Genomic DNA, 24,798 nt, shown 5'->3' on the forward strand with positions numbered 1-24,798 from the left:
TGGGCTTAGATTAGTTCACAGGTCGGTATAACATTGAGGGCCAAAGGGCCTGTCTGTGCTGTTATGTTCTATGTATAAACAAAGTACAATGCCTTTCTCCTCAATAAGACAATCCAGCCAAGACATATATTTGGCACTGGGGTAGGGGCGAAGAGAGACAGGGCCAGCCATTAGAGGCATCATTTACTATAATCAGAATCGAATCCAGTTATTTACCAATCTCAGTTTTCAAATATTAGTGCTTGTATAATTGTGGCAGGCACCCAAAATAGTTTATAGTGATTAGATATCAAAAGCAAAAAAAGAACCCCAGAGATTGTACCCACTATATTTTTGAGTGACGAATAATATATTTTCTAAAACCTGAAACAATATATCCATTCTTCAAAGGCTGTTTCTACTTGAAAGAATGATCTCAAGAGATACACACGGTCAACAAACTAGGGTTTTTCAAATTACTTGTCTCCATAATGAGTAGTGAAGTTTCAAATGTGAAGGAGTTGATATATCAAGTCATAGAATGGTTACAGCACAATTAAAGACAGTTTAGTCCATCGTGCCCAGGCAGGCTTTCTGAGCATCTCAGCAAATATCACTTCCTTACACTTGCCCCAAAGTCCTGAAAATCTTTTCAAGAGCTTATCCAAATACTTCAAAACTCCTAACTTTATCTGCTTCAATACACTCATGTATTGCATTCCAGACTGTTGTTTTATTAATTCAGGTAATGTGGGCATCACTGGTTAGCCAGAATTTACTGTCAATCCCTGATTGCCTGCAGGGCAGTTAAAAGTCAACCATATTGTTGCAGATCTGGAGTCAAATATAGGCCAGACCAGGTAAAGATGGCAGATTTCCTTCTCTTTAGGACAGTGAACCAAATGCTTTTTTCCCCCCCCACAACATTCAACATTGGTTTCATGATCATCATTAGACTCTTAATTCCACCATTAGCCATGGCAAGATTTGAATCCATGTCTTCAGAACACAACAGTGTCTCTGGATTAATAGTCCAGCAACAATATCATCAAGCCAAATTTAACTGATGACATCATATTACTATGTAAAATGTTTTTCCTCAGAACCCCATTTGCTTTCTTGCCAATCATTTAAACTCAGTGTCCTTTGGTTCTCACACCTCTTCTGCCAACAGGAATAGTTTCTCTTAAGTTTACTTTGTCAAGACCCTTCACTATTCAAGAGTTCAGATGTTGCTTACAAACAAATTTGATCAATAGTTTTAGCCTAGTGCAAAACATTTTCTGTATCTCAAACGTAACAGGAAAACTAATGAGCAGTATCAGTGGTGCATCATTCCACAGTAAAACTAACTACAGTATTAGACTTCTGGTAAACTATTTCAATCAATATATACATGTTCAGCATGTTTGCTAAGAGGCATCAGGGATTTGCTTCCAGAAACTTGTGTTCTGACAAAAAGACAGTTAAAGTTGGGAAGTAGCCAGAACCTCAACAGTAAGTGAAGGGACCACGTGAAAACAGGAGTATTTAATTGAACAATACACCCAGAATTTTGCTTTCTTCCAGTCTAAAGCAGCAGGACCTCCAGCAACAACAAATAAAATCAGGAATTCAAAGTGTGGAGAGACATAGGTGCTGATCTATGCCTGTCTATTTACATTGTAGTTCAATGCATTCCAGTGGGCAAACTTTCAGCAAGACATTGGTTGAGACTTTAACTTTGACCACAAGGTTCTTCAATGCAGCCTTATCAAAGGACAGATAGGATTTTTTTTCTAAAGCTTTATTTTTGTAAACATTATTCAAAACCATATTTTTAAAAAAGGTCCAATGGCATTAAGTAGCATTTTGTAAATAAAACTGAAACTGGAATCACTGGAAGCAGGGTGCAAGACAGATCTTTCCAATTTGAACAAAAGATAAACTCCCAAAACACAAATCTTTACCTAATGATGTTTAAATGACCAGAAATTACAGTTTATTTTAGAAAGATAATTCATTGTTTGGGAAACTACTTCCTTATCTCTCGTTCAACATGGTTGACACCAAGCAATATTCCCAGCCCATTTAGTCAGCACTACAAACAACATGAAAGCAGTCTGCATCTGGATCAACTCGACCAATTAGCCTTCAGAACGACGGCCTCTTCTTCATCTACCCTACTAAAAATAAAAGCCACATTATCAGACACACCAAGAAAGGCCAGAATACAATGCACCATTTTAGAGCAATCTTGATGATATGTATCAATACTAATACTGCAATGAAAAATCTGTCAATTAATTCTGACAGCTTGGGAGAGATGCTAACCTATATCATTATACCTGCACCCATCACCTGACAAAAGAAAGCCAAAATAGACAAGTAACATGACAGGGAATCAAAGTCTAAAAGTAAAATATTGGTCGAACCTTTGATCCATACAATCATATTACATACAGTTATTAATATAAAACTAAATTAGAAGTGAAGATCCCTGAATAGGCACTTCACGAATGACCTTCTCTCCCTAGTTATTTGACAAATTATTTAATAATCTATTGATTATGTGATATAAGTGAACAGTTTCATTTCTCGTGAATATTGAATTCATTGAAACAGCAGATTGAATCATCCATCACAGCTGAGTCCTTAAGGTCAGATGTTCAACATTTGATGAATGACAACTTACATCTGTAGTGGTTATACAGGGCAAGGTACCATCACCACTCAGATCATAACAAGCTACATCTGTCAATTCCACACTGTCAGTGTGTTATCAATAGAATATATTGGAGGGTGATTGAAATTTTGTTTCCTTACTCCTCCTCCCTCCCACCTACCTTCTCCTTCCCTCCAACTTTCACCTGGATTTGAGACCAATAGTCAACAAAGCAGCACTTCTTTGAATGGGCTGGTTCATCTGAAGGAAACACTTCAGCCAAGTGCTTTCCTGTCCTCACTTGACATCAGAGCATTCAGCTGGATAGCAACCAGGAGCTGTAACTTGAGTGGATATGCTCCTTCCTCGACCAGCAGGAGCAAGACTATTGGAGCACACCATCACATCAAGGTGCACTGTCCAGGGATCTCTCTTATCCAAAGCATACAATGCACTTATAAACTGACCAAATTAGGAAAGCTAAAGAACACATCAATAAGCTTTTACACGCTGTAATTAAGATCCTTTCTTAAAAAAAAAAGAGCTCAACAAGACTGCAACAAGGACTCAGAGCCTTGATGCTTCATGTAGCTCCAATTGTCATGTATTACATACAAACCTTCACCAAGCAAGAGTGCTCATTATTAATGGAGCAAATTACCAGGCAATGTCTGACAATAGTCAATAGTTTGAATTCTGGATCGATGTTTGTTGGAGTAAGACAAAGTTAAACACAAGATTGTTTGAACAGTGAACATGCAGTGGAGTGGAGATTCTCTCAGTAACCCAACAGCTCAGTGCTGAATTTAATCTAGGTCATCAGACAAAAGCAAAGTTAGTCCTGCAGACATGGATACTTGCAAATCTGTGTTTCCTTAAGGTACGAAAGAAGGGGCTAAGGATTTGTACCATACATACCTGATCTAAAAGTATTTTCTTGGACATGTACCCAACTGAAAGCAATCAATTCCAGTTGTTGCAGATTTTGAAATGTTCCATCTTTAAAATGGTTATTATTCACTTCATCCACAGTATTCAAAGACTGGACAAGAATTCAGAGGAGCTATGATGTAAAAATGTTAACCCAAGAGCTGATCTTCTAGTGATGACTAGAAACAAACATTTGTTGATAACAAAATGATTTTCAAAACAAAAATAAAAGTTTGATTATGTGCATACCTAACTCACAAAACAGCCAAGGAGTTATCAGGCAAAGCAATCTAAAGCAATACCAATATATTTTAAGCATGCCATCACTGGATTCAATGACTTGGTACGGATATGGCCTGTCAATATTACCTCGACTGTGATTCTCTTCACATATCCCTTAATTGCCAGAGGCAGGTTTATACTCGCCAATACTTTAGATTAGAGTAATGCTGGAAAAGCACAGCAGGTCAGGCAGCATCCGAGGAGCAGGAAAATCGACGTTTTGGGCAAAAGCCTGGCCTCCATTCCTGATGAAGGGTTTTTGCCCGAAACATCGATTTTCCTGCTCCTCGGATGCTGCCTGACCTGCTGTACTTTTCCAGCACCCACTCCAATCTAGACTCTGGTTTCCAGCATCTGCAGTCCTCACTTTTGCCTAATACTTGAGCCTAAACAAATCAACGTGCTCTTCCAGATGGAGCCGACATTTAGAACTTTTTTTCAACTGAGTGGATATACACCAGAAGAAGCATTTGATGGCTCCACTGCTACATTTTTCTGAGACCCTAATGATTGGATTGTACTGGAGCAATTTCAAGTGCAGGGTTAGTATTGTTTTCAGTGTATTTTCTACATTTGAAGCAAACCATGAAGCTGCATGGGATGCCAATGATTTACAGTATAACAGTTCCAATTTTTCTACTGAGAATACATTCAGTATTTTAGATTTGCTAAACTCTGACAATTATCTATGAAATAATCAAACATTCTCCAAAAGTTCACCATTCACAACTTTTGATCTGGAAATTGCACAGCATTTCTTAAGATTTATTTATAGACAAAATGGTCAGTTGAAAACAGAAGTCAGTCAGTCACGGCAGGCAGGGACAAAGCGGAGAATAAGGTAAGGCTGATAAATTAAACTGCATTTATTTCAATGCAAGGGGCCTAACAGGGAAGGCAGATGAACTCAGGGCATGTTAGGAACATGGGACTGGGATATCATAGCAATTACAGAAATATGGCTCAGGGATGGGCAGGACTGGCAGCATAATGTTCCAGGATATAAATGCTACGGGAAAGATAGAAAGGGAGACAAGAGAGGCGGGCGAGTGGCATTTTTGATAAGGGATAGCATTACAGCTGTATTGAGGGAGGATATTCCCGGAAATACATGCAGAGAAGTTATTTAGGTGGAACTGAGAAATAAGAAAGGGATGATCACTTTACTGGGATTGTATTATAGACCCCCTAATAGTCAGAGGGGAATTGAGAAACAAACTTGTAAGAAGATCTCAGCTATCTGTAAGAATAATAGGGTGGTTATGTTAGGGGATTTTAACTTTCCAAACATCGACTGGGACTACCATAGTGTTAAAGGTTTAGATGGAGAGGAATTTGTTAAGTGCGTACAAGAAATTTTTCTGATTCAGTATGTGGATGTACCTACTAGAGAAGGTGCAAAACTTGACCTACTCTTAGGAAATAAGACAGGGCAGGTGACTGAGCTGTCAGTGGGGGAGCACTTTGGGGCCAGTGACCATAATTCTATTAGATTTTTAAAAAGTGATGGAAAAGGATAGACCAGATTTAAAAGTTGAAGTTCTAAACTGAAGAAGGGCTAATTTTGACGGTATTAGGCAAAAGCTGACTGGGGGCAGATGTTTGCAGGTAAAGGGACGGCTGGAAAATGGGAAGCCTTCAGAAATGAGATGACGAGAGATCAGAGACAGTATATTCCTGCCAAGGTGAAAGGGAAGGCTGGTAGGTATAGGGAATGCTGGATGACTAAAGAAATTGAGGGTTTGGTTAAGAAAAACAAAGAAGGATATGTCAGGTACAGACAGGACAGATCAAGTGAATCCTTAGGAGAGTATAAAGGTAGTAGGAGTATACTTAAGAGGGAAATCAGGAGGGTTAAAAAGGGGACATGAGATAGCTTTGCAAATAGAGTCAAGGAGAATGCAAAGGCTTTTTACAAATATACAAATAAGGACAAAAGGGTAACTAGGGAGAGAATAGGGCCCCTCAAAGATTAGGAAGGCAGCCTTTGTGTGGGCCGCAGGAGATAGGGGAAGATACTAAACGAGTATTTTGCATCAGTATTTACTGTGGAACAGGGCATGGAAGATATAGAATGTAGGTAAATAGATGGTGGCACCTTGAAAAATGTCCATATTACAGAGGAGGAAGTGCTGGATGTTTGAAACACACAGAAGTGGATAAATCCCCAGGACCTGATCAGGTATATCCTAGTACTCTGTGGGAAACCAGGGAAGTGATTGATGAGCCTCTTGCTGAGATATTTGTATCATCAATAGTCACAGGTGAAGTGCCAGAAGACTGGAGTTTGGCTAATGTGGTGCCACAGTTTAAGAAGGGTGGTAAGGACAAGCCAGGGAATTATAGACCAGTGAGCTTGAGGTTGGTAGTGGGCAGGTTGTTGGAGGGAATCCTGAAGGACAGGATGTACATATATTTGGAAAGGCAAGGGCTGATTAGGGATAGTCAACATGGCTTTGTGCATGGGAAATCATGTCTCACAAACTTGATTGAGTTTTCTTGGAAGTAACAAAGAGGATTGATGAGGCAGGGCGATAGACGTGATCTATATGGACTTCAGTAAGATGTTCAACAAAGTTCCCCATGTGAGACTGGTTGGTAAGGTTAGATGTCATGTAATACAAAGTAGAACTAGACATTCAGACACAGAACTGGCTGAAAGGTAGAAGACACAGAGTGGTGGCGGAGGGTTGTTTTTCAGACTGGAGGTCTGTGACCAGTGGAGTGCCACAAGGATCGATGCTGGGTCCACTACTTTTCATCATTGATATAAATGACTTGAGTGTGAACATAAGAGGTATAATTAGTAAGTTTGCAGATGACACCAAAATTGGAGGTGTAGTAGACAGCGAAGGAGGTTACCTCAGATTACAACGGGATCTTGATCAAATGGGCCAATGGGCTGAGAAGTGGCACATGGATTTTAATTTAGATAAATGTGAGGTGCTCTATTTTGGGAAAGCAACCCTTAGCAGCACTTGTACACTTAATGGTAAGGTCCTAGGGAATGCTGCTGAACAAAGAGACCTTGGGAGTGCAGGTTCATAGCTCCTTGAAAGTGGAGTTGCAAGTAGATCGGATAATGAAGAAGGTGTTTGGTATGTTTTCTTTTATAAGTCAGAGTATTAAGTACAGGAGTTGGGATGTAATGTTGCAGCTGTACAGGACATTGGTTAGGCCACTGTTGGAATATTGCATGCAATTCTGGTCTCATTCCTTTCAGAAAGATGTTGTGAAACTTGAAAGGGTTCAGCAAAGATTTACAAGGATGTTGCCAGGGTTGGAGGATTTGTGGTATAGGGAGAGGTTGAATAGGCTGGGGCTGTTTTCCCTGGAGCATCGGAGGCTGTAGGGTGACCTTATAGAGATTTATAAAGTCATGAAGAACCTGGATCGGATAAATAGACAAAGTCTTTTCCATGTGGTGAGGGATTCCGGAACTAGAGGGCATAGGCTTAGGGTGAGGGGGGAAAAGATATAAAAAAAACTAAGGGGCAACTTTTTCACACAGAGAGTGGTACATGTCTGGAATGAGCTGCCAGAGGAAGTGGTAGAGGCTAGTACAATTGCAACATTTAAAAGGCATCTGGATGGGTGTATGAATAGGAAAGGTTTGCAGGGATATGGGACAGGTGCTGGCAGGTGGGACTAGATTGGGTTGGGATATCTGGTCGGCATGGTCAAGTTGGACCGAAGGGTAGGCCATGCTGTACATCTCTATGACTATATAAAACAATGACTTCTACCTTTTCATCCTCTTCTCTATCTCCCAGCAAGCAATCCAATGAAGTCATGAAGTTAGGCTTGTTTCCACTGGGAAATGCACTTGACTCCTACTAGACATCTATGCCTACTCAGTCCAGTTGGAAACTTGTTACTGAAGCATAGCAAACTTTGGCAAGGTTCTAATTATGTCAAAATACTACACTTGTATCCAGAAGAACGTACCCTTACATTTCCATTGTGCGCAAAAATAGTAGCTTGTAAACTCACCACTTTTTTGGCAGATTACACACCCTGGATTAACACCCATATGAATCTGTGCCAGAGTTACCACTTGCTGACAAGGCTCTCTATTCCAAAAAATGTTGCACTAAGACTATCTACCATATAAACAGGTGCCAAATATATCTTTTGCTATGGGAATCAATTCCTTTCACGTATTTCTATGTCACGTGACATGCAGGCTTTAATTATTGAGGCTACTGATTTTTGTCAGCGGCAAAGCAAATTCTTAAATCACTGCCCCAGTACTTTTTGGATTTGGCAAAAAGCAATAATTCTTGGGACTGCTTATATCTTTACAACACACTTCTTGTATAATAATTATGCCATTATCAGTAACAAAATTGAAACCTCAATATTTTGGTGAAGTGAAACATATCCAAAAATGGTCACTTTACAGGTATTTCTTCATGTCCACTTGAAAGTGGTTGAGCTTCACTCAAAATAATTGCACACTAAATGTGCGCAGCCATCATATAGAAGAGAGTCAATGCTGCTGCCAAGTCAAAAAGGTTAAAGAACAAATTCTTCAGGCATGGCACTCATATCACTTAGTAAAACTTTGAATCCCTTAGTATATAATGCACTTCAATAATAGATCGGACACATTGGCAACTGAAGGTTTCGCTGCCAATGATGGCACAATTAACATTGTGTTTCATGCTAGACCAGAATTGGAAGAAGGCAAAAGTCTTGGTAGTTTGTAGAGTTGAAAAGTTTCATAGCTAGCAAAAGGAACAATCTGGCACAGGGGGATCTGAGTAGAAGAGAGAGAATCTTAAAAGAGGCATTACCAGATTAGATGCTAATGTAGCTCAAAGTGCAGACCAGATCAGCAAGCAGGAGTTGGTCAGATGGTCTGTCGAGTTTAGGGTGAGCTCAAATATAGAGGATGGTACAGAGTTGACTGGTGAGTTTGGAGAAGACAACCTTCAAGTCTGCGGCACACACTTTAATCAAGAGGAAGAATTGGCTGATATTACGGAGCTAGAAGTAGTCGATCTTGATGAAGATGTGGACAGGGGTTACAAGCTGAGCTCTGGGTCAACCTGGACAGCAAGGTTACCGACAGCCGGGTTCAGCCTCGGTGGCCAGAAGCAATGGCCGGGGAAACTTAATTAGCCTCAGGTTGCAGTGTCCTTAAACTGGACAGATGCCAGTTTCGTTATGTCATATCTTCACAAGGACAAAACCGAACTGTCGTGTCTGCGTTTACCCACAAATCAAGTGGATTAAGTGTAAAATTTTCAAACAGATCGTGAGATAGTTGGGGAAAAATAAAAAGTCCATGCACTATTGAGTTATTTATAATAATTGAACAGCTTGATTAATAATCAAAATAGGCGCCTACATTAATATTCACGTCTGCTGTATACACATATGAATGTGTTGTGTTACAGCGCGGGTCACACGGTGTGAGTTCAGGCCGTGCCGCACGTTAACTGAAATCCGCCAGGCGCCCGCGGTCACCAACGACAAAGCAGCAACTGACGACCAGACCGTCACCTCCCCCTCCCGCGGCATGCCCGTCACTAAACCAGCCACAAAACAAACCGAGCGCGGTAACGACAACCACCCCCTCACCTCCCTCCTGACGTTCAGAAGCGCGTAAAAGTCATCGTTATTAATCTCTTCATCCACCAAGGCCGCCGCCATTGTCACCTTTCACCCCGTAGCGGGGCACCGGCTTCTCGCCAGGCCCCGGCTGCCGAGGAGGGAACGATTCGCCAAGAGATTCCCTCTCCTTTCATACGGCACGACTCTTTTGTTTTGCTGCCCTCTGCTGGCCTGGGAGGACTTGGGTGGGGAGTGAGGGAACCCAATCAAACAGGAAATGACGTCCCAGCAGCGAGAGTTTGGACGTTTGGCCCATTTCAGGTGGTCAAAACACCTCGTATCTCAAATAAACGCTGGAAGTGGCAGCATTTATGGAAGGAGAAAGGAGAACTGATTCTGATGGAAACTAGATGAACTGCCTCCTTAGTTTTACATGCGGCGGTTCCAGCTAAAAAGCTGTCGCCAGAGCCTTTGCCTCATTGTAGGCCCCAGTTTGCTTATAACCAGCCAACTGGAACAATCGGCCCAAAATGAACAGCTCAGCAGGGCCACCAAGAATATTGGTTGTTTCTGAGGCAGGGATTTGCAGTGCAGAACAGGTATACATATACCTTTAAACAAATATAAATAGGTACTTAATGGAAGAAAACTCCATCTGCAAAATTTCCCCTGCCAGCCATGCACTTAAAAAAAACTCGTCTGGCTGTAATTGAGAAACCGCCCCTTTTTAACTGGCAGCTTCTGTACGTGTTGGGTTTTGATATGCTATTATTAAAGGGCCTGCAGCTCCATAAAAAGGTCAGTAATGGATATAATTCATGTAAACTGGTGCCCAGCTACTTCACTTGGGCAGCCTCTCTGATTATGCTGCTGTTATTAGTAAAATTTCCCAACCATGGGATACAGTTGGAGAACCATTATAGTTCCTCATGATTTTACCAAAAATACACAGCCTGTCTCTCCCCAGGCTCTGTTCCCACCTCCTGGGGACTGTTAGAATTCTGCCCAATGTCTGGATCTCTCCCAAAGATAGTGGTAGGGAAACAGAATTTGTTCTGGAGGCTTAGTCTCCTGGAGGAATTTGTGACCTACTACTCGGACTGCAGAGAGACAGCAAGGGGTTTCAAAACTATTATGGAAAAGGAAAGCTGAGTATCACCATGTGAGATGTGACCCCATGCTAACAGGTAATGAAACCTGTACATGCCCAATCCCCATTGGGATGTTCTAAAGCCTCTTCACATTTCTTCATTGAAAGGAGATTTGAATAGTCCCTGTACACCACGACCTTTCTTCTCTGTTGGGGTTGTTCTCACTTTTAACAATTTCTCCTTCAACTCGTCACATTTTCTCCAAGTGTTGTATCTTAGTTATGACTTCGAAGAGAAAGGAAGGTCTGCAGATGCTGGAGATCAGAGCTGAAAATGTGTTGCTGGAAAAGCGCAGCAGGTCAGGCACCATCCAAGGAACAGGAGATTAGACAGGATTCCTAAAGAAGGGCTTATGCCCGAAACGTCGAATCCCCTGTTCCTTGGATGCTGCCTGACCTGTTGCGCTTTTCCAGCAACACATTTTCAGCTCTTAGTTATGACTGTCCCTTTAAGGGGTATGTGGAATATTCAGTGTCATAGAGATGTACAGCACAGAAACAGATCCTTTTTAGGCCCAGTCCAACAACTCTATCTGGTGCACTGATCACATCAAAACTGATTAACTCTGGACCTCAGTAGAAAACAGCACATTACAATGTTGCTACCTGCTGTTATCTAGAATTAGTTCATTTTACTTTCAATTTCCATTCTTCCCTTCATCTGGTCCATCTCTGACTCTTCCTTGACTCCTCTTCCCATTTTTGAGGATCAACTGTCCACCAATATCCACTACAAACCCACTGGCTCTCCCAGTCACCTTGACTACAGTTCCTCTCAATAAGGACTCTGTCCCAGTCTCCCTGTTTCCCCATCTCCATTGTAGCTGTACCATTTATGCCATTTTCTACAAGGTGACTCCAATATGTCCTTTTTCCTCAACCAAGTATATCCTGGCTCGTTACCTTCACCTCACACCCTTCACTTGTGATTGACAAAACCCTCAACTGTGTCCAATCTATTTCCCACATTTCTGCCCTAATCCACTTCTGCTCCCTGCCAGAATAATGATAGGGTGCTTCTTGTCCTCAATTTCCACGCCACCCGTTTTGCATTCAAAGGATCATCCTCTGCTATTTCATAACCTCCAGCAGGATGGCACCACCAAACACACCTTCACTTCTTCACTGTCAGCATTTCGCAAGGACCAATTTCTTCTTGACACCAAGTCCACTCTGTTGTCACTCCTAACACTTCCTCATCCCTGCCCATGACATCTTCTCATGCAATTACAGAAGGTGTAACACTTGCCCTTATTCCTCCTCCCTCCTCACTGTCCAAGGCCCCAAACACATCTTCCAACTGAAACTGCAGTTTAGTTGAACTTCTAACAATCCAGTTAACTGTATACATTGCTCATGATGCAATCTCCTGTAAATCAACCAGACCCAAATGCAGATTGGGGGACTTCTGTCTGCAACTCCTCTGATCTATCTGGAATAACAACCCTGACCTTCTACTCGTTTGCAGTTTCAATACACCATCTTGCTCTCATACTAACAGGTACATCCTGTGCCTGCTGTCGTGTTCCTATGAGGCTCAGTTCCCTGAAAAGCAACACCTCATTTCTACTTAGGCACTGTACAGCCATCAGGACCCAATGTTGAGTTCAACAACTTAAGAACATGAATGCTGTGCTCCATTTGTGATTACATTTGTAATAGGTTTGCTGTTGGCAAAACTGAACCTATTTTCTGCTATTCATACCTGCCATCGACACCTGTTTTGCATCTATTTAAACTTTACCATCATTAATACTCTTATTTTGACTTTCCCTCTGGGCAGCCTCACCATCTGATCCACTCCTTCCTCCTCTCTCTTTGATAGCAGCATCAAATAAAAACCATCATTTTCCAGCTCGTTTCAGTTCCTTAGAAGAGACATACTGGATCTTTGTTTTTATCTCCATGGATGCTGCCAGACATGCTGTGTTTCTGCTGTACTTTTTATTCTTCAGCTGATGTTATTGAGTGACAAGATATAGATAAATAAGAGGAGGAGCTAAGGATAAATATTTGGAAGAACTCTTGAACTAATACAATGGAAGAAGACAGAGAAGTTATTTTTGGGGGTACATGATCCATGCTATAATAACTTATTTTATTCATTTGTGAGATATGGGTGTCACTGGCTAGGCCAGCATTTATTGCCTGTCCCCTGTTGCCCTTAAGAAGGTCTTGGTGAGCTGCCCTTTTGAACCGCTGCAGTCCATGTCTCATAGGTTGACCCCTTAGGGAGGGAATTCCAGGATTTTGACCCAACAACACTGAAGGAATGGCAATATATTCTGAGTCAGGATGGTGAGTGACTTGCAGTGGAATCTGCAGGTGGTGGTGTTCCCATTTATCTGCTAACTTGACCTTTCTTGATGGAAGTAGTCATGGGTGTGGAATTTGTTGTTCCAGGATTTTTGATTAATTTCTACATTGCATCTTGTAACTAGTGCAGAGTGCTGCTACTGAGCATCAGTTGACTGGATGGTTATGGATATGGTGCCAGTCACAGGCTGCTTTGTTCTGGATTGTGTCAAGCTTCCTGAGTGTTTTTGGAGCTGCATCCATCTAGGCACGTGGGGAATATTCCATCATACTTCTGACTTGTGCCTTGTAGATGATAGACTTGAGAGAGTCAGGAGGTGAGTTACTTGCTGCAGTATTCCTAGCTTCTGACCTGCCCTTGTAGCCATTGTGTCTATGTGGCAAGTTCAGTTACGTTTCTGGTCAGTGGTAACCCGAAGGATGTTCAGAGATGTTCCGTGATGGTTAGATTGTCTCTTATTGGAGACGGTCATTGCCTGGCATTTGAGTGGCACATATGTTACTTCCCACTTGTTAGGCCAAGTGAACGTGGACTCTTTAGTATCTGAGGAATCATGAATGGTGCTGAATATAGTGTGATCACTGATAAACATCCTGTTTCTCACCAACCTGGTACAAGGTGGTGGCAGAGTAACAGGGCTGCATACGGGCTCTAGCATGAGGCCCACCCTCTTTCCTTCTTTGTTTTACTTTTGCTTCTGTTCTTTTACTTTATTTTCCTTTTGTTCTTTTGTTTCTTTTTTTCTGTGGCGGGTTGGTTGGTAGCATTGGTGTGGCAGCGAGAGAGGGCTGGATGTGAAATGGCAGACGTGGTTTGTCCTAGTCAGAGGAGGCAGTGGCAGCAAGTTCATTCTCCTGCCACTTGGGGCCTATGGCTGTGGCAGCGGGGTCATTCTGATTGATTTGATTTATTGTCACATGTACCTAAGTTTAGTGTAAAGTTTTGTTTGCAAGCAGTACAGGTCATAGTAAGCAAGGACATCCAGATTATAGGGTGAAAAAAAAATGGACAGAGTGAGGCACACAGGCTACATTGCACAGCGCAAGAAAAACATTAACAAAATCAACATTATTTGAAGTTGGAGGGTGTATTCATCAGTCTAATAATGACAGGGAAAATGCTGATCTTAGGCTTACTGGTGTGTGTTCATGCTTCTGTATCTTCCGCCTGACGGAAGTGGTTCTAGGAAAACATTACCAGGATGGGATGGGTCTTTGATGATGTAGTCAGCCTTTCCACAGCAATGAGTGGTATACTTGGAGTCCATGATGGATGGTCTGGACTGTGTGCACACAACCTTCTGTAGGTTTTACAGTCCTTGGCAGTGCTGATGTCATACCAGGGCGTTATGCACCAAACAATAAGCTTTATATGGTGCACCTGTAAAAGTTGGTGAGGTCCTTATGGACATGCCAAATTTCCTGAGCTTCCTGAGGAAGAGGAGGCATCATTGTGCCTTCTTGACCATTGCATCTGTGTGGGAAGTCCAGGACAAGTTATCAGGTATCATCACTCATCGGGACTAAATGCTCTCAACCCTCTCAACCTCTGCTCTGTTGATATAAATGGGAGCGTGTGCTTCTCCTTTCTTTCTGAAGTCAATGATCAGTTCTTTTGTTTTCCTGACATTGAGAGAGAGTGTTAGCATTGTACCATGTCACCAAGCCTTCTACATCCTTTATGTATTCTGATGCATCATTGTTTGATATCCGTCCTACCACGGTGATGTCGTCGGCAAACTTGTAGATGACATTCATTCGGAATTCGGCCGCACGGTCATGGGTGTACAGGGGGTACAGTAGGGGGCTGAGAACGCATCCAGTGCTCCAGTGTTGAATGTTATCGTGGAGGAAGTGCAGTTGTCTTATCTACACTGATTGTGGTCTATGGGTCAGAAAGCTGAGAATCTGGTTGCAGAGGGTGGAGCCGAGACCTATGTCTCAGAGCTTTGAGTTCAGTCTGGAGGGGATAATGATGTTGAAGGCAGAGCTGTAGTTAATGAGCAAGAGTTTGATGTATGTGTCCTTGTTGTCCAGATGGTCCAGGGATGTGGGTTCACTAGCATCCTGCAGTGAAGAGCTGGTAAGTGGGGCAACGCCTATGCTGGTGGGTCTGGTGCAGGCGGTGGCAAGGCAGTGGAAGTCCCTTGAGGCTGAGTGCTGTCTTGGACTGGGGTCAGAAAGACTGATATTCTGAAATTTTCACTTCTTTATCTTTCTGATTTATTCCTATGACTTGTAATGCTGGACAGCTTATTTCTTTATTTGCCTAATTTCTTTTATTTCCTAAGAATTTGATCTTGAGTATCTGTACCTAGACACCTTCGTACCTAGGATGGTGCTGTAATGTGGCAACTGGAAACTTTTCACTGTACTCACACTCATTTGAGTACATGTGACATTAAAGTGAGTTTAATTGTGATACAGAAAAGGTCGTTGGTGAAGCATCTGAACATGATTGGGCCTAGGACACTACGCTGAGAAACTAGGGCTGTAGACAGGCTCATAGTCATAGTCATCAAAATGTACAGCACGGAAACAGACCCTTCGGTCCAACTCGTCCATGCCGACCAGATATCCCAACCCAATCTAATCCCACCTGCCAGCACCCGGCCCATATCCCTCCAAACCTTTCCTATTCATATGCCCATCCAGATGCCTTTTAAATGTTGCAATTCTACTAGTCTCCATGACTTCCCCTGGCAGCTCATTCCATACACATACCACCTTGGGTCTCTTTTATATCTTCCCCCTCTCACCCTAAAACTATGCCCTCTAGTCCTGGACTCCCCCACCCCAGGGAAGAGACTTTGTCTATTTATTCTATCCAAGCCCCTCATGATTTTATAAGCCTCTATAAGGTCATCCCTCAGCCTCCGATGCTCCAGGGAAAATGGCCTCAGCCTATTTAAACTCTCCCCATAGCTCAAATTTCCAACCCTGGCAACATCCTTGTAAAACCTTTTTGAACCCTTTCAAGTTTCACGGCATCTTTCCGATAGGAATGAGACCAGAACTGCACGCAGTATTCCAAAAGTGGCCTAACTAATACAGTACAGCTGCAACATAACCTCCCAACTCCTGTACTCAATACTCTGACCAACAAAAGGAAAGCAGACCAAACGCCTCTTTCATTGTCCTATCTACTTGCGACTCCACTTTCAAAGAGCTATGAACCTGCACTCCAAGATCTCTTGTTCATCAACATTCCCTCGGACCTTACCATTAAGTGTATAAGTCCTGCTAAGGTTTGCTTTCCCAAAATGCAGCACCTCGCATTTATCTAAATTAAACTCCATCTGCCACTTCTCAGCCCACTGACCCATCTGAACAAGATCTCGTTGTAATCTGAGGCAACCTTCTTCGCTGTCCACTACACTCCAATTTTGGTGTCATCTGCAAACTTACTAACTATGCCGCTTATGCTCACATCTAAATAATTTATATAAATGATGAAAAGTAGTGGACCCAGCACCAATCCTTGTGGCACTCCAATGGCCACAGGCCTCCAGTCTGCAAAAACACTACCACTTTCTGTCTTCTACCTTTGAGCCAGTTCAGTATCCAAATGGCTAGTTCTCCCTGTATTCAGTGAGATCTAACCTTGCTAACCAGACTCCCATGGGGAACCTTGTCGAATGCCTTACTGGGGAATCCATATAGATCACATCTACCGCTCTGCCCTCATCAATCCACTTTGTTACTTCTTCAAAAAACTCAATCAAGTTTGTGAGGCATAATTTCCCATGCACAAAGCCATGTTGACTATCCCTAATCAGTCCTTGCCTTTCCAAATACATGTACATTCTGTCCCTCAGGATTCCCTCCAACGACTTGCCCACCACCGACATCAGGCTCACTGGTCTATAGTTCCCTGGCTTGTCACAGAGTTCTAAGGTAGCCAGGGATGTGATTGCTGGGCCCCTTGCTAAGATATTTGTGTCATCGATAGTCACAGGTGAGATGCCTAGAAGGTTGGCTAACATGGTGCCACTGTTTAAGGAAGGTGGTAAGGACAAGCCAGGGAACCATAGACTAGTGAGCCTGACATTGGTGGTGGGCAAGTTGTTGGAGGAAATTCTGAGGAACAGGATGTACATATGTCTGGAAAGGCAAGAACTGATTAGTGATAGTCAACATGGATTTGTGCGTGGGAAATCATGTCTCATAAACTTGATTGAGTTTTTTGAAGAAGTAACGAAGAAGATTGATGAAAGCATTAAACTAAGTGGGAGGTGGGGAAGCATTCAGTTATAGGGGAAATTAGAAAACCGGAATTAAAGAGGAAGCAAGAGTACAGAACTGCAGAGAGGTCATTAAAGTCTCCAGCACAGATACAACTCGGACAGAGTGTTTGAAAAGTGTTAGCAATCAAACTTCAAGCACACTGGACAAACAAGTGTCAGTGAGAAGAGGAACGGTTAATACAGGACTGAAGGTGTTATATCTAAATGCATGCAGTATCAGGAATAAGGTAAATGAGCTTGTGGTGCAGATCGAAATTGGCAGTTATGGCGTGGTGGCCATCACGGAGACGTGGCTTCAAGTGGATCAGGATTGGGAGCTGAATATTCAAGGATATACATCCTATTGGAAAAATAGGCAGGTGTGCAGTGGGGTAAGGTTGCCTTATTAGTAAGAAATTAAATCAATCGTAAGGAACAAAGTCGGATCAGATGGTGTAGAATCTGTGTGGGTAGAATTGAGGAACTGTAAATGTGAAAAAACATAGTTGGAATTATGAACAGGCCTCCAAACAGTAGTCAGGAGCTAGGACACAAGATAGGAAAGATGTACAAGAAAGGCAAAGTTACAGTGATCCTGAGGGATTTCAATTTGCCGGTGGACTGGGAAAATCAGATTGGTAGTGATTTGCAAGAAAAGGAATTTGTAGAATGTCTACAAGAAAGCTTTTGGAGCTGCTTGTGGTGGAGTCCACTAGGGAACAGGCAATACTGGATTCAATGTTGTGCAATGAGGCAGACTTGATAAGGAAGCTTAGATAAGGAGAAGATAGAATCAGAGGTAATGGTACTAAAGCTTAATAAAGGCAACTACAGAGGCTTGAGGGAGGAGCTGGGTAGAATTGACTGGGAGAGAAGCCTAGCAGGAAACACATTGGAACAGCAATGGCAGGAATATCTGGGAGTAATTCAGGAGACACAGCAGAGATTCATCCTGAAGAAAAAGAAGCATGGTAGAAGGAGGATGAGGCAACTATGGCTGACTAGAGAAGTCAGGATAACATAAAAACAAAAGGGAAAGCATATAATGTGGCAAAGGGCAGTGGGTAACCAGAGGATTGGGAAGCTTACAAAGACCAACAAAAAAAGAAATAAGGAGGGAGAAGATTATATGTGAGGGTAAGCTAGCCAGTAATATAAAGGAAGACTGTAAGGGTTTCTTTATATAAAGGGCAAAACAGAGGCAAAAGTGGATATTGGACCACTGGAAAATGACACTGGAGAGATAGGAGTGGGGAACAAGAAATGGCTGAGGAACTGAATAATTACTTTGCATCAGTCTTCATGATTGAAGAAACAAGTAATATCCCAAACTTTCAGGAGTGAGGAGGCAGAGCTGAGTATGGTGACCAAAGAGAAGGTGCTGGAAAAACTGAATGGCCTGAAGGTGGATAAATAACCTGGACCAGATGGACTACACCCCAGAGTTTTAAGAGATAGCTGAAGAGATAATGGAGGCATTAGTGGTGATCTTTAAGGAATCGCAGGAGTCAGTGAGGGTCCCAAAGGACTGGAAAATCGCTAACATGACACCCCTGTTTAAAAAGAGAGTAAGGCAAAAAATGGAAAATTACGGACTGATTAGCCTAACCTTGGTTGTGGGTAAGATCCTGGAATCCATTGTAAAGGTTGAGATTTCTGAATACTTGGAAGAGCATGGAAAAATAAGGCAAAGTCAGTATGATTTCATCAAGAGGAGGTCATGCCTGACCAATCTGCTACAATTCTTTGAGTAAATAATGAGCATGTTACCAAGAAAAGCCAATGGATGTTATCTATCTGGACTTCAAGAAGGTCTTTGACAAGATGCTGCACAGGAGGCTGCTGAGTAAGATAAGGGCCCATGGTGTTAGAGGCAAGGTGCTAGCATGGATCAACGCTTGGCTGTCTGCCAGAAAGCAGAGTGGGGATAAAAGAGTCTTTCTCAGAATTGGTTGTCGGTGACAAAGTGATGTTCCGCATGGCTCAGATTTGGGACCACAACCTTTTATACATTAACTATCTAGATGAACGAACTGTAGGCATTCTGGTTAAGTTTGCAGACAATACAAAGATATGTAGAGGGACAGGTAGCATTGAGGAGGCGGGATGCTGCAGAAAGATTTGGACAGGTTAGGAGAGTGGGGAAAAAAGTGACAAATAGAGTACAATGTGGGAAAGTGTGAGGTCATATACTTTGGTAGGAAGAACAGAGGCAGAGACTATTTTCTATATGGGGAGAAAACTCAGAAGTCTGAAGTGTAAAGAGAGTTGGGAGTTCCAGTCCAGAATCCTCACAAGGTAAACTTGCAGGTTGAGTCAGTAGTTAGGAAGGCAAATGCAATGATGGCATTTATTTTGAGAGGACTTGAATATAAAAGCAGGGATGTACTTCTGATGCTCTATAAGGCTATGGTCAGACCACATGTAGAGTCTTGTGCGCAGTTTTGGGACTGTACTTTCTCAGGAAGAATGTACTGGCCCTGGAGTGTTTTCAGAGGAGGTTCACGAGAATGGTCCCAGGAATGAAAAACTTAACATATGAGGAAAGTTTGTGGACTGTGGATCTCTTCTCGATGGAGTTTAGATGGATGAAGGGGAATCTAATAGAAAATTACGGAATACTGAATGGTCTGGACAGAGTGGATGTTGGCAAGATGTTTCCATTGGTAGGATCCAAAGACACAGTCTTAGAGTAAAGAGAAGACCTTTTAGAAAGGAGATAAGCAGAAACTTCTTCAGCCAGAGTGGCAAATCTATGGAATTCAGTGCCAAAAATGACCGTGGAGGCCAGGTCATTGAATATATTTAAGACGGAGACAAATAGATAAATAGGATGGGACCATTTGTGGAGCTTCCTTCTCCAGTGAGCTTAATTGTCCACTACTATTCATGACTGGATATGGCAGGATTGCAGAACTTAGATCTGATCCATTGGTTGTGGGATTACTTAACTCTGTCTGTCACTTGCTGCTTATGTTGTTTGGCATGCAAGTAGTCCTGTTTGATATTTTCACCAGGTTGACACCTCATTCTAGGTATGTCTGATGCTGTTCCGGCACACTCCATTGAACCAGGGTTAATCCCTGGCTTGACAGTTACGGTTAAGTGGAGGATATACTGGCCCATGATGTTGCAGACTGTGCTAAAGTACAGTTCTGCTGCTATTGATGGTGACTGATGCTCAGTCTTGAATTCCTAGATCGGTTTAAAGTCTCTCCCATTTAGCACCATGTTAATATCACATAACACAGTGGTGGGTATTCTCAGTGTGAAGATGGGCCTTCATCTTCACAAGGACTGTGTGATAGTCACCCTTACCAATGCTGCCATGGACAGAGTTAAATATCAAATAACACCAGATTATAGTCCAACAGGTTTATTTGGAAGTACAAGCTTTCAGAGCGCTGTTCCTTTATAAGGTAGCTACTTGATGAAGGAGCAGTGCTCTGAAAGCTTGTACTTCCAAATAAACCTGTTGGACTATAACCTGGTGTTGTTTGATATTTAACTTTATTCACCCAGTCCAAAACTGTCCACCCAGTCCATATATCATGGACAGAAGCAGCTAGAGTGGGCAGATTGGTAAGGATGAGGTCAAGTATGTTTTCCCTATTCATTGGTTCCCTCACTACTTGCTGCAGACCCAGTTTAGCAGCTATGTCCTTTCGGACCCGATCAGCCCGATCAGTAGTGCTGCTGCTGAGCCACTCTTGCTGTGGACATTGAAATCCCTCTCCCAGACTACATTTTGCACCCTTGCCACCCTAAGTGCTGCATCCAATTGTTGTTTCAACTTCGAAGAGTATTGATTCATCAGTGGAGTCAGTACATGGTAATCAGCAGGATGTTTCTTTACCTGTATGTAACCTAGGATTTCATGAGGTCTGGAGTCAATGTTGAGGATTCCCTGGGCAATTCCTTCCCAACTGTTTACCACCATGCTGCCTCCTTTGCTGGATCTGTCTTGCCAGTGAGACAGGACACATCCAGGGATGGTGATGATGGTGTCTTGGATATTGTCACTAACGTTTGATTCTGTGAGTATGACTATACTGGCAGTTGCTTGACTAATCTCCCAATTTTGGTACTACCCACCAGCTATTAGTAAGGAGAACTTTGCAGGGTTAACAGGGCTGTTTCTGCTGTTGTCTTTTCTGGTGCCTATGTGGATGGCAAGTGTTCTGTCCAGTTTCATTTCTTTGTTCAGACTTCGTAGCGATTGTTACAACTGACTGGCATGCTAGGCCATTTCAGATGGCAATTGAGAATCAACCATATTACTGTGGGTCTGGAGTCACATATAGGCCAAACCAAATGAGGATGGCAGATTTCTTTCCCTGAAGGACATTAGTGAGCCAGATGAACTTTTTCAACAACCAATAATGGTTTCATGATCATTAGTAAATTCTTAGTTTCCATAATTTATTTTTTAATTGAATTCAAATTCCACCACCTTCCACTAATCAAACCTGGTTTCCCAGAATAGTAGTTGGATTAGTAGTCTAATGATAATAGCATGCCTTGGAATTTAGGAATGGAACAACAGTTTAGCAGTACTGTTACTACATAGACTGAATAGTTGAAGAAGGGGCCTCACCAGATCTCCTCAAGGACAACAAGAGATGGCTAACGAATGCTGACCTTGCCAGGTCTGCAGTGAATTAATACATTAAAAGTTAGGAGCAATCCCACAGAGTTCAATGACAGAACAGAGTATGGTGTTTCAGACCTTAATCTCTTTGGATTCTGCAGAAATACAGAGGAGGATGCAATGTGAGAAAGCAGCATGTTCACAAAAAATATCATTTCTGAAATGGCTGCTTTCAGTGCTTTGAAAAAGCGACACTACACTACACTACACTAGAGAGATTCAAATGTGGAGTTTTGGGAAAGGTGGGAATTGAGTTTAAAATAATGGCACCATGTATGAGGATCCAACATGGAAAGAGGTTAGAAGGTAAAAACCATGCAGTAAGGAAAACAGGCCAGTCGTACATAATTTATATGGACCCTGCAGCACATAATTACCTGAGGCAACAGTCTGAAAAACATTGATCAAAGTGAACAATCCTATAATAACCTCCATGGCAACAATAAACTTGCATTTATGTAGTATCTATATGTAGAAAAATATACCAAGGAATTCTTGGGATTGTCATTGAACACATTTTGGCAATGAACCACGTGGTGAAAGGTCGGGACTCGTTTCCCCCCTCCAAATTAGATCAAGCAAAACTCCAGAATATTTCCACTATTTGGCAGAATGTTAATATGTGTTACACAAATATATCAATAAGAATTATTTTGGGTATTGTTACAGTATGACACTGAAGGTGATATATTAGGTTTTTGGGATGTAATTGTAAGGATTTGAAGAGTATCCTGCTCCAATTATTGGGCATGATGGTAGAGCTTTGAAGGCTGTTGTGATATGGGGCTGATAGATATTATGGTGGTGTGTTGTTGGGTATTGTTGTAACATGTTGACTTAGAATCCCTGTCAGGCCTCACTTGATTAGATTAGATTAGATTACTTACAGTGTGGAAACAGGCCCTTTGGCCCAACAAGTCCACACTGACCCGCCGAAGCGCAACCCACCCATACCCCTACCCCTACATTTACCCCTTACCTAACACTACGGGCAATTTAGCATGGCCAATTCACCTGACCCGCACATCTTTGGACTGTGGGAGGAAACCGGAGCACCCGGAGGAAACCCACGCAGACACGGGGAGAACGTGCAAACTCCACACAGTCAGTCGCCTGAGGCGGGAATTGAACCCGGGTCTCTGGAGCTGTGAGGCAGCAGTGCTAACCACTGTGCCTTGTCCCTATCTCTGTAGTCTAATCCTAGTCCTCAAGCCTCCAGGTTCTTAGCGGTCCTTTAATTCAGGGCATCTGCACATTTTTGGTTTGAATTGCTGTATCATTGCCTGCTGGCTATTGACTTCCTTGGTCCAAAGCTTTGGAATTCCTTATCTAAACCTCTCCTGCTTTGTCCTTCTTTAAGATGTTCCATGCAAAGTATCATCAACCAAATGTTTGGTCACCTGTCCTAATACTCCTTAGCTTCAAACTGTGTTTAGTAAAACTCTGTTAAAGTCCCTTAGGTTATGCTTAACTGAATTAACAGCACTAAATAAATGCACACTTGTCATACTAAAGCTGTTATAGAAATAGTTCTGATTGGTCAATGTTTCATAAAGGAGTGATGCTCTTATCTAAAATGAATGTGCACAGAAATATTGCATTATGCAAAACGTTGTCCTAGGGAAAATGGCAGGCGACCTGAAAAGCAGTAAAATACAGAAAGTATATGATGATCTTTCTGTAGGGACATGGAGTTTAATGTCATTCAGCAGCCCTGAAATCTCATGATCTTTTATAACAAAGTCATCACTTTTTAATGACTGACTGGAGGTTGGTGGTGCTGGATTAATGCAAGTCATGTAACTCTTCTATAAATTACATTCGTCAGCAGTTCCCAGACGAACAACTTGCAAAAAAACCGCTTTGGCTCGTCTCCATAGAAACTTAACATTCTGCAAGGAGCCCATCAGATAAAATGAATACTGACAGCACTATAATCTGATAAAAGTGTAGTTTTTTTTAACATTTCTTTTTGTACTTTGTGAATTTTGTTCTTATTAAGTAAGGAATATCTGCATTTAGGAATGGAGCACTTTCATTTTGTGTTTCAAATGTCAAGGATAAGATATAGTGTAGAGACAGACTTGAACAGCTTCTCCTAGTTTTGTGTCATTTATCACCGAGAATGAACAAGTGTGGCAATGTCAGACAATATATTTACTCTTAAGTTCTTCTCCAAGCCATACACCATCTTTATTTGAATAAATTGAACATATTCATGTTTACTGGATAAAACCCTGGAATTTCCCAACTAACAGCATCATGGCAACATCATCAACAGCTGGACAGCAACAGTACAAGGTGGAGGTTCACTATCAATAACTTAGAGATGGGCCATCAATGTAACCTTGTCAGAATTGTCCAAATTGCCAGAGCAAACCTTAGCCCAACAAGGCATCTCGGCCTGAAACTGAACCCAAGTAAATCTCCTCCTGTTGCGGCAATTTCTGTTGTCCACCTCCTGTCTTGTCCTCTCTGCTTCAGGTTTTTTGTATAGTGTCAACTGTTGTTGAATTGCAGGCAATTTTATACATTGCCTGATTGGAAAGAAATATTATGCATTTATATAGCATTTTCGTCCTGAGGGTGTCCCACAGCACTTCACACTTTAGAAAAGTAGTCAAAGCTTGTATCATTCACAGCAATCAGTTTGAGAACAGCAAATTGTCACAAGTGGGGAATGAGATGGGTGACCAGATAATCTATTTGTATGGAATTGGTAAGGTATAATGGGAGTCACTTCTAAGTTGTGGGCTCAAGGGACTGATGTGAAACTTTCCTCACCTAGGCAAGATGCTTACAACTAACAGAGAGTCCCATCATAATAAAACAAAGAACTATGGATGCTGAAGATCTGAACCCCCCCCCCCCCCCGCCAAAGAAATTATTGGAGAAACTCAGCAGCATCTATGAAGAGGAAACAGAGTTAATGTCTTGAGTCCAGTGACTTCTTCAGAACTGATAGTATCATTTATGCTGATGATGTGGATGTGCCGGTGTTGGACTGGGGTGGACAAAGTTAAAAAACACCAGGTTATAGTCCAATAGGTTTATTTGG

At 42.1% G+C, this 24,798-nt stretch overlaps 1 protein-coding gene across 2 annotated transcripts in view; it reads right to left on the reverse strand.

The window, feature by feature from the left end:
- LOC132833630 (dnaJ homolog subfamily C member 11) overlaps window positions 1–9,563 on the reverse strand; it is a 47,509-nt gene extending 37,946 nt beyond the window's left edge. The window contains exon 1 of one of the 2 annotated variants that reach the window (XM_060852041.1): window positions 9,425–9,563. In XM_060852041.1, the coding sequence (XP_060708024.1) occupies window positions 9,425–9,496 (72 nt within the window). In that variant the 5' untranslated portion in view covers window positions 9,497–9,563. Of the gene's footprint in view, window positions 1–9,191; window positions 9,281–9,424 lie in introns of those variants that run through there. The other variant, XM_060852043.1, reaches the window with a different exon arrangement.
- Between the last annotated feature and the right edge of the window lie 15,235 nt (window positions 9,564–24,798).

Source organism: Hemiscyllium ocellatum, chromosome 37 (assembly GCF_020745735.1).
Source record: "Hemiscyllium ocellatum isolate sHemOce1 chromosome 37, sHemOce1.pat.X.cur, whole genome shotgun sequence".
Lineage (NCBI taxonomy): Eukaryota > Metazoa > Chordata > Chondrichthyes > Orectolobiformes > Hemiscylliidae > Hemiscyllium > Hemiscyllium ocellatum.